General features: G+C 50.5%; 1 protein-coding gene across 1 annotated transcript; it reads left to right on the forward strand.

Annotated features, from left to right (window-relative positions):
• Positions 1 to 164: 164 nt before the first annotated feature.
• ZFTA (zinc finger translocation associated) lies at positions 165 to 8,994 on the forward strand. Its single transcript, XM_081968180.1, has 5 exons — positions 165 to 264; positions 2,833 to 3,315; positions 5,370 to 5,744; positions 6,636 to 7,061; positions 8,213 to 8,994. Exons 1-5 carry the CDS (start codon positions 219 to 221, stop codon positions 8,737 to 8,739), a joined length of 1,857 nt encoding a protein of 618 aa, XP_081824306.1. The 5' UTR covers positions 165 to 218; the 3' UTR covers positions 8,740 to 8,994.
• The last annotated feature ends 1,728 nt before the right edge of the window (positions 8,995 to 10,722 follow it).

Genomic DNA, 10,722 nt, shown 5'->3' on the forward strand with positions numbered 1-10,722 from the left:
TTTTGCAAAGCGCGGTTGCAATTTACCGGCCCGGATCGATTTGCAGAATTATTGCATTTACGTTTATTGTTGTGATTATTTGCAAAACGAATTGGGGGATTGCATGCAATATTGCATGCAAAAAAAAGAGAGGAGGGGGGGAACCGATCGTTGCGAAAGGAAGTGAGGGGGGAGGGATGGATGTCTAAAAAAGGGGGGGAGCGAGCGAAGGGGCAGGCATGGAGCCCCCCCAACTTTCCATCAAAGAAGAACCCCTGGATTCAGGTGAGAACAAAAGGGGAAGCTTGAAAATCTCCCCCCCCCGCCCAATTTCTCCTTTCCACCAACCCATCCTCCACTCCCCCACCGCCCCAGTTTCTCCATCCACGTCACCTGCTGCTTGCGTGGAAATTGCCCCCCCACCCTTGCCCCATATTCTCCCCCACCCCTCCCCATCTTCTTCCATCCCCCCCCCCCTTGGATGCAAATACACTGCAAAGAGGAGGAGGAGAGGAGCAGTGGGTGGGCCTTAAAAGCTTTGGGGGGGGGAGGATGGAGAAAGGGGAGGGGAAGGAAGGGGGACAGCAGCCCAAGGATGGGGAGGGGGCTTCCCAAGAAGGGGGAGAGAAAGGAGGGCAGGAAGACACAACAACAACTTAAGTTGCATCTCCCTTTCCCCCCCCCCTCAAAGCTGCTTCACCTGGCCAGCTGTAGAGGTGGGGAGGGGGTGTATTCTGGTGCATGGACCCCTTTCTCCTCCTCGGACCTCTGGAAGGAGGGAAGCCCCCCCCCCCCCTTCTCTGCTTTTGTGCCCCAACTCTGGATTTTGCACAAACTTTCGGAGTTGTGCCATCCTCCCTTTCAGTTGTGTTTCTCCTCGCTGTCAAATTGCAAGGTTTGGCCAATCAGGGGGTGGGATGTTTTGGGGGAGAGGGGCAAGAGGATCTCCCCCCTCCCCCCCAAAACACCCCTCTTGCCTTTGGGGTTGACAGCATCAATTCTGCCCATGGGATTGTGGTGTGTGTTTCGACTGTTGTCTTGTAAAAGGTTCCTTCGCTGGCTGGTTGCTGGTTTTTGGAGGGAGGTGTGCACTGGGACACACAGACACACAATCTCATGTCCACTGGGGGAGACACACACACACACACACACAAACACTGGGAGAGATATATCCCCCTCCACAACAAACACACTTTCATTTTGAAGATGTCCATTGGGAGAAACACCCCCCCCCCACTCACACAAACAAATACTGGGAGAGATGTCCACTCACACAACACAACACAAACAAACACACACATCAACTCTGAAGATGTCCGCTGGGAGTGGCCAGTGGGGGACATATACACACATACACACATCACAAACTCACTCCTTCTTGGCCTTGGAAATAGATTTGGGAAGGAGGAGGAGGGGGTAGTTATCCTGGCAAAATCCCCCTCCTCAAAAGAGCCCCTTCCCCTGAGGGCCTCTGAGAGCTTTCCCTGTAAAGAAGGGATGGTTACAGGTAGTCCCCCCCGCTGACGACCCAGTGGACATTTTTGTTGCTAAGCGAGACGGCTGTGAAGTGAGCTTTGCCCCGTTTTACATCCTTTCTTGCCCCCCTTGTCAAGGGAATCGCCGCCGGCCGTTCAGCGGATCCGGCTTCCGCAATGACTGCTCATCGTCAGAAGGTCGCCAAAGGGGGATCGCTCGATCCTCGGGGCGCTGCAGCGGTCGTAACTATGAGTCACTTGTCAACTGCCAGCATTTTGATCACGTGGGGCTGCTGCTGCAACAGTCGTAAGTGTGGGAAACGGCCGTAAGTCACTGTTTTCAGAGCTGTTGTAACTTCAAACGGACACTCAACAAATTAGTTGCAAGTCGAGAACTATCTGTATTTTTTCTTCTTCTTCCTCCTCCTCCTTCTTCCCAGCAAGGAAGAGCTACTACTACTAATACTACTAATACTACTAATACTACTACTATTTCTTCTTCTTCTTCTTCTTCTTCTTCTTCTTCTTCTTCTCCTCCTCCTCCTCCTCCTCCTCCTCCTCCTCCTCCTCCTCCTCCTCCTTCCCAGTAAGGAAGAGGAATTACTATTACTACTACTACTACTACTATTCCTCCTCCTCCTCCTCCTCCTCCTCCTCCTCCTCCTCCTCCTCCTCCTCCTCCTCCTCCTTCCCAGTAAGGAAGAGGAATTACTATTACTACTACTACTATTTCTCCTCCTCCATCCCTCATGTCCACCCTGGGCCTGTCCCCTCCAGCAAACGGGTCTCCTAGTGGCCCACCAACTGCCCCAGGAAGCCCACTGGTCACTCAGCAAATGACTTTTCAGTCAAGACTGATAGCCCTGGATCTTTGGCACTTCCACCAAATCAAAATTGTGGGTGGCCACCTTCTCCTCCTGTGGTTGCCTCCCGTACAGGCAAATCAAAACCTATCCCTTCATTTAGTGACGGAAGTCACAATGGCAGTGGAAACTGTGACTTATGACCAGTTCTCCCCTTTTACTACTGTTGCAGCATTCCCACGATAAACCAAATCCCAGTGAACCAGGTGATCAAAGTTTGGGCAACTGGCAACCAGTATGTCTTTATGACCGAACGTCCTGGGATCAACATGGCTAGTCTAGGGAAGAGAAGGACCAGGGGAGACAGGAGAGCATCTTCCAATATTTGAGGGGCTGCCACAGACAGGAGGAAGAGGGTCAAGCTATTGTCCAAAGCACCAGATCGTATTAGTGGTCCGCGGGATTTAAAATTATGAATTTAGCTGTCCCTGAGGTCCGAAAAGTTGGGGACCCCTGGACCAGACTACCTGTTAATGGAGTGAGTAAAACTGACTCTTTGTATCTTATCTTGCCAGGAGATTCCACGTGTCCAGATTCCCAACACAGTGGCGAGTCGAGCTCTGGACGTCTCTTGCGTCCCGCCGGGAACGGTTTGCTACGAGGGATGACCAAGCGAGACCCCATGTCGTCTCTCTTGGCTGGAGGACGCAAATACTTGGACCATTGCGAAGCGCGTGCTTCCAGGCCTGGCAAAAGCCGGATTCCCGGGCGGGACCACCGGCGGTATTACCACGAGCACTGGCGGGCCGAATACCTGATGGACTTCAACGTGGCCCGACATGGCATGATTTGCATGGTGTGTGGCAGTTCGCTGGCCACACTCAAACTGAGCACCATTAAGAGGCACATTCGGCAAAAACACGCCTACTCCCTCACCTGGAGCGCCCAAGAGAAGGAGGTCATCATGAACAGTTGGGATGCGCACCTGGGCCTGGAGATGGAGACGGAGGGGGGCCATGAGTCCGCCAAAGGATCCATTGCGCCCCCTGGGGATCATGGTAGGCTGGCCATCTTTCAGGGCTGGGCGGGTGGGGTATCTGCTTGGACCTGGACGGGACACCCCAAAGTCCATTCATTGGGGAGTTTAATGCAGAAAAGGCATGTAGGTTAGTGAAGAAGTCGTGCTGGATATCTTATCAAAATATCTTATCGATCTGATTTCTAATTTCTAGCAAATTTCTGATCTTTAATTTCAAATTATCTTTATCTAATTTCTAATCTTTATCTAATTTCTAATCTAATTTCTAGCAAATTTCTGATCTTTAATTTCAAATTATCTTTATCTAATTTCTAATCTTTATCTAATTTCTAATTTTTTATCTTATTTCTAGTCTTTAACTAATTTCTAGCAAATTTCTGATCTTTAATTTTGAATTATCTTTATCTAATTTCTAATCTTTATCTAATTTCTAATCTTTATCTAATTTCTAATCTTTATCAAATTTCTAATCTATCTAATTTCTAGCAAATTTCTGATCTTTAATTTCGAATTATCTTTATCTTGGCGACGTTTCGAAGAAGTCCCACTCGCCATCTTCAGGCTGGTGCTTTCGGCTTCGCTCCGATCACGCTTTGCTTGCACAAGCACCAAGCCCAAAACCCAGCCTGAAGATGACGAGTGTGAGCTCGTCGAAACGTCGCCAAGTTACTCTCAATCTTACATGGGAAAAGGCCCGAATACAACAAGAGCAGCATATAACACACACACACACACACACACACACGTATTAATAATAGAATTATGGATTGAAGAACAGAAAAGAACATAACATAAATGATTGTGATTGGTACTAAAACTGTATACAGAGATATTGAATAATGGAAGAATGAAATGATGAAATTTTGATTTAATGAAGGAAATACGAATAACAAAATAAGTGAAAAACACGTCTTTGAATATTATAGCGATATGAAAGGGGAAAAAAAGTTAAAATAGGGATAGAAAATAGAGGGAAATAATAGCAATTATATATGAATATGTTAAGATATAAAGGGACACAGTGGCTCAGTGGCTAAGATGCTGAGCTTGTCGATCAGAAAGGTTGATAGGTCGGCAGTTCGAATCCCCAGCGACGCGTAATGGAGTGAGCTCCCGTTCCTTGTCCCAACTTCTTGCAACCTATTAGTTTGAAAGCAGGTAAAAAATGCAAGTGGAAAAACGAACCACCTTTGGTGGGAAGGGAACAGCGTTCCTTGCGCCTTCGGCGTTGAGTCATTCATTCATTCATTCATTCATTTATTCACATTTCTAAACCGCCCCCTCTCCCAAAAAGGGACTTGGGGCGGTGTACAGTCCACAATAAATCACAGATAAAATACAAATATAAATAGGGCTATAAATATATGTATGTATGTATGTGGAGGAGGTTAAAATTAAGAGTCCTGTACAGACGAATAAATAAATATGAGGCTAAAAGCCCTAAAAACAATTAAAACTAAAACATTACCCTTAAAATAACCAGATGAGAATATACTACCAGGAGTTCATAGATGTAACATTTATAATCATGCCAGGCCAGCTAGTCGGAACAGGTGAGTCTTCAATTTTTGACGGAAGGAGCGGAAGTCCGAGGTGGTTCTAATGTCGGGGGGGAGGTCATTCCAGAGGGTTGGGCCCATCACAGAGAAGGCTCTACTCCTCGGCGCCGCCCGCTGGCATTGCCTAGAGTCATGCCGGCCACATGACCACGGAGACGTCTTTGGACAGCGCTGGCTCTTCGGCTTTGAAACGGAGATGAGCAGCGCCCCCTAATCGGGAATGACTAACTCGTCTGTGCGAGGGGAACCTTTATCTTACGTTAAGATATACAAAAGGACAGAAAAAAGGTTTAGAAATGGAGGGGGTGGGGGGAGTAAAAGGCATGTAGAAATAATATGAAATAATGGAAGTGAAACGTAATATTTAGGAGTAATAAGATTATGTTTATGTGTCCTGAAATGTATGATACCCAGATACCACACCGTTCATGCGCTGATATGTATAAAGCATGCAAAAAATTAAAATTTGATTGGGGGGGGGGGAGAAAAGATTTAACTGTCTTGTTCCACGCAGCCGAGCTGGACGGAGGCCGCCGGAGATGCCGTGGACCGTCTCCTCTCCCCTCTCGTGGGGGTCGCCGTCCCTCTGGCCTCCTCACCCTGAAATCGTCCTCGGAGGGCGAGTCCCAGAGCCTGGAGCAATATTTGAAGCAGTCGTTGCAGAGCTGGTTTCAGTCCGAATTCCTGATGGACTACGACCCCCTGGGCAACCGTCTCTTCTGCATGATGTGCGGCTCCTCCCTGCCCAGTTTGAACCTGGACGACATTAAGCGTCACGTGATGGAGGAACACCCCGCTTCTCTCGGCTTCAGCCCTGCCGAGAAGGGGGCCATCCTGCAGGCGTGGAACTCCCGGGAGTTGGTGCTGGGAGCCGAGGGCCGAAACGCAGGTGAGGCAGGAGCGGGGAGAGGGAAAGAATCCACGCTGGACGTGGGGAGAACATGATAGCAGGGTTTCAATAGTTGGGGAGCGGGGGGGGGGGCTGCCCCAAAGAAGAGGGGAGGGTCAAGCTACTCCCCAAAGCGCCTGAAGGCAGGACGAGAAGCAAGAGATGGAAACCAATCAAAGAGAGAAGCAAGCTGGGATTAAGGAGACATTTATTGACAGTGAGGACAGTGGAACGGCTGGCCACTAGAAACTCCATCATTGGAGGTTTTCCAGAAGAGATTAAAAGAGCATTTGATTGGGATGCTAAAGGGCACAGATGGCTAACTTTTTTGTCGCCGCGTGCCAAAAAATGTACCCCCCTGTGCATGTGCTCTCCTGCCCCTGCCCATGTGCACGCATCTCCCCCGTGCGCTCCCCCCCCCATGCATACTCGGCAGAGACCTGAAAACTTGCTGGCCGGTGGGAGGCCTGTATGCATGCATGGTGGAGCTGAGCTCCTCTTTTATTCCCTCTGGGAGGGGCCATTCACCGTCCCCCTGTGGCCTTACTCCCAAGTTGACCCCTGTTCTTTAGCTGTCCTCTTCGCCTGGCAACTCTGCGCATGCGCACACTGGGAACAGGCTCCAGCTGTTCTTCTGCCTCACTGAAGGCAGCTGATAACTGTCAGACGGCCCTGGCCCCCTCTCTGCCTCCAACACAGAGCCCTCGTCCGAGTCTTCTCCAGACTCCAGGACTGGCCCAGGTTCCTCCCCAACCCTCCTCACTGTCCGAATCTGCTGCCAGCTTTGCTGGCGGGCAACTACAGGATGCTTCCAATCAGGGATGGCAACCCTTGGCAATGATCAGGAATTAAATTCATTTTCCCCCCCCTTGTTTCTCGTTGCCCATCCAGAAACCGGCGTGGCTGCCCGGCAGGATCTGAGCACGAAAGAGCTGGACTCCTCGGCATCCCCAGATCACCCCACGGCGACAGAGGAGGGGACGGATGAGGCCGGTCCGTGGGACTCGGAAGGGAGCAGCCCTCGCGTCCCGGCCCGCGGCCGGGACCACCGCCGCTACTTCCAGGAACACTGGAGGGTGGAGTACTTAATGGACTACAACGGGGTGCGCCACGGGCTGGTGTGCATGGTCTGTGGGAGCACCTTGGCCACGCTCAAGATGAGCACCATCAAGAGGCACATCCAGCAGAAGCACCCCGACTCCACGCAGCTTAGTCACCAGGTCAAAGCTCTCATCGTGCAGGAGTGGAACCAGAAAGTGGCCGGCCTGACGGATGCCGATGACTCCCAGCCGGAAACGGATGCAGAGGTGGACCAAGGTGAGGGGGCCGGGAGGGAGGTGTACGTGGGCTTCACAGGTGTCATCAGGAAGCTGGAACTGACCAGGATGGTGTACAGATTATTATTATTGTTTCGAAAAGTGAGGCATGTGACTGTCTAAGCTAGTATTTCTCAACTCTGGTCACTTTTAAAATTGGTGGACTTTCCCAGGATTCCCCAGTGAGCATGGGTTAGTTAGGGTTAGGGCTGGCTGGGGGATTCTGGGAGTTGAAGTCCACCCATCTTAAAGCGTGCTGGCTGGGGGATTCTGGGAGTTGAAGTCCACCCATCTTAAAGCGTGCTGGCTGGGGGATTCTGGGAGTTGAAGTCCACCCATCTTAAAGCAGGCTGGCTGGGGGATTCTGGGAGTTGAAGTCCACCCATCTTAAAGCATGCTGGCTGGGGGAGTCCACCCCTCTTAAAGCATGCTGGCTGGGGGATTCTGGGAGTTGAAGTCCACCCCTCTTAAAGCATGCTGGCTGGGGGATTCTGGGAGCTGAAGTCCATCCATCTTAAAGCATGCTGGATGGGGGATTCTGGGAGCTGAAGTCCATCCATCTTAAAGCATGCTGGCTGGGGGATTCTGCGAGTTGAAGTCCACCCCTCTTAAAGCATGCTGGCTGGGGGATTCTGGGAGTTGAAATCCACCCCTCATAAAGCATGCTGGATGGGGGATTCTGGGAGTTGAAATCCACCCCTCATAAAGCATGCTGGATGGGGGATTCTGGGAGTTGAAGTCCACCCCTCTTAAAGCATGCTGGATGGGGGATTCTGGGAGCTGAAGTCCATCCATCTTAAAGCATGCTGGATGGGGGATTCTGGGAGCTGAAGTCCATCCATCTTAAAGCATGCTGGCTGGGGGATTCTGGGAGTTGAAGTCCACCCCTCTTAAAGCATGCTGGCTGGGGGATTCTGGGAGTTGAAATCCACCCCTCATAAAGCATGCTGGATGGGGGATTCTGGGAGTTGAAGTCCACCCATCTTAATTCTGGAAATTGAAGTCTAGACCCCTTAAAATGGCAAAAGTTGAGTATCACTGCTCCAAGCTGAAAAGGGGATACCCAGTGAGGAATCCCAGCGGCTGTCCCTTTGCATAAAAACACAATTACCTCTAACAAGCTTGCCACTCTCTTTTGTTCTCGCTTCCCAGCCGAATCACGCCGTGTTTACAAGCCACCTGCATCCCCAGAGGATTCTCCGGAGGACTGGGCAACTTCTAAGAAGGAGGGAGACGCCCCCGGTGCTGACAGGCTGGCCCCGCCCCAGCCGTCTCTGGGGGTTGCCTCCTCCACGCCCACAGGGACCCTGTCTCGGCGGAGTCAGCGCCGAAACTACCAGCCCCGCTGGCGGGTGCAGTACCTGATGGACTACGACGAGCAGAAGCACGGTTTGATCTGCATGGTCTGTGGGGGCACGCTGGCTACCCTCAAAGTCAGCACCATCAAACGTCACATCCTCCAGGTCCATCGGTTCTCCTTGGAATACACCGAGCTGGAGAAACAGACCATCCTGGACGCTTACGGCGAGAACGAGCGAGTTGCCAGGCGCGGCAGGGCGCTGGGTCCCAAAAAGGCGCCCAATGCGGGGCTCGGTTCCGAAACTCGGGATGTTAAGCCCAACGTGGAAGAGGCAGGGAAAATGGCCTTGGATTACAAACTCTCGGTTTGCGCGGTTTAGCCGCACCGGCTCTGAACAATCGGGAGAAACGGCGAATGAGACGGTTTTCTCTTCTCCTTCTGCGGACAGCGGAGGAGGTTGAAATGCATTTTGGAGAGCTGCAACTGGATCCAACAACGCTTGCGGAGGCCCTCAACATATTCTTTTCCTTCTAGTCCAGAAAATTTGTTTCATTGCATGTTGTGTTTCAGCAGCAACTGTTTTATTATCATTATTATTTTTTAAAATTCTCCCTGGACCTCTGGGCTGCAGAGATTTTGGCTCAGAAAACTTGGGGGTCCCGGGGGGCTTATGGTACTTTTGAGAGCTGGAAGAAAAAACCAAACCAAACAGGAAAAAGGCTTATTCCCTCCGAACAAGAGTGTCAGAAATGGAAAAAAACGAGAGGGAGACTCATCTCAAAACTGGGCAGGGGGGAAATATCAGGCTTGCAAATTGCTAAAACTTCCACGCCTGGCGTTTCTTCTCCTGCGACTTTGTTTCAGGAAAGCACTTAATAGGCTGGTAGATGCGGTTTTATTATTTTATTATTTGAAAAATCTCGCGTTGCGGTATTCGGAGGTACGCGCCGGCCCGCGGGAGTTTCGCGGGCCGCGGCAGCTTCGGTGGTCGGTCGGTTTTGGGGAAAACATCCTTGCCTTACCAGAGTTGTCGCTCAGGGTTAGAAAACAGCTCTCTTAAGCAAGGCTAGGCAGAAGAACCCTTACCTGGAAGCCAGGTGGCATGAAACCTTGGTGGAGATGGACCTTGTCCTTTTAGGTTCTCCTTTAAAAAAAAAAAATTGGGGAGTTGCATGCCACAAACCCACAAGGAATTTCCTCTGGAATCATGCCTTTTTTTCCCCCCGTGTGCTTCCTGCCTCAGGAACGTCTTCGTGCAAACGTTAGAAAACAAGAGGGAGAATGGGTGGGAAAAGGACCTGGAGGAAAACGTTACCCAGCCTGCGGCAGGAAGTGAAACCCGCCTTGCGACATGGGTGGGATTAGTGCGAGGCATTGCGGGTGGACGGTGCGTAATCTGAAAGGCCCGATTTCGGGTTTTGCAACAGCGCCGTACAATAAGCCTTTTATTTTCCAAAGCTTACCGGAGAAATTCTCCGGAGACATGATCAATTCTGTGTCTCCTGCGCCCCGAAGCTGAATAATGGCGACTTGCACCCAGAACCGGGGAGGAGGAAGGGAGAGACTGAGCTTAGGTGGCGTCACTTAAGGGAAAAACCTGGAGAAAAATTTGAGCTGAGTTTGCAATTTTCTCTTGGCGTTGCACTTAAAAGCACGTGTAGAAGGAGCTCGCGTTATCACAAGATAAATCGATGGATTCCGTGTTTAGTTACCCAGTTTCCCCGAAAATAAGACCTCCCCGGATAATAAGCCCAATTGGGCTTTTGAGCGCATGCACTAAAATAAGCCCTCTCTGAAAATATTGCAACACAGCAGCAGCCGCGAGGTGACCACTCTCTCCGCCTCCTGCACCCCAAAAATAATAAGACCTCCCCGAAAATAAGGCCAAGCGCTTATTTCAGGGGGATCAAAAGAAGACCCTGTCTTATTTTCGGGGAAACACGGCAGTTCAATACAGAAGGAAAGAGAAGGACAGTTTAAGCTGTGATGTTTTTTGGGGGGGTACACAAAAGCAACAGAAAATTTAAAAAAAAAAAACCAACCCCTTTAAATATCCCTCCTAATGCAGTCAAACAAAAAAACCAACCCACCCAAGTCTGGTAGATGGTTTTGCTTTTCTGCTACAAATTTTGGCACTTCCATTCTCCTGGATTCCAGTAGTAAATGGTTAGGAGGCCAGGGAGCAGTTTTCACCCTGGCACTGGGTTTTCCTTCTGCAGTGAGTAGGTGGGTGTAGAACCTCCCAAGGAAGAGGGCACAAATTTGGAACGGTAGATATAAATCAGGGTTAAAGCAACGGGGAGAGAGATGGATGTCTGCTGGTCAAGAAGGAATGAGAAGGGCGGGGGGGGGTTCTCGGACT

This window comes from Natrix helvetica (assembly GCF_964273705.1).
Source record: "Natrix helvetica genome assembly, chromosome: 16".
Classification (NCBI taxonomy): Eukaryota; Metazoa; Chordata; class Lepidosauria; order Squamata; family Natricidae; genus Natrix; species Natrix helvetica.

Bases quoted from the DNA above. Each gene is read 5' to 3' on its own strand.
- ZFTA (XM_081968180.1), top strand. From the start codon at position 219: ATGGAGCCCCCCCAACTTTCCATCAAAGAAGAACCCCTGGATTCAG. The intron at 265-2,832 runs GTGAGAACAAAA...TTATCTTGCCAG, and splicing joins AGAAGAACCCCTGGATTCAG to GAGATTCCACGTGTCCAGAT. The intron at 5,745-6,635 runs GTGAGGCAGGAG...TTGCCCATCCAG, and splicing joins AGCCGAGGGCCGAAACGCAG to AAACCGGCGTGGCTGCCCGG.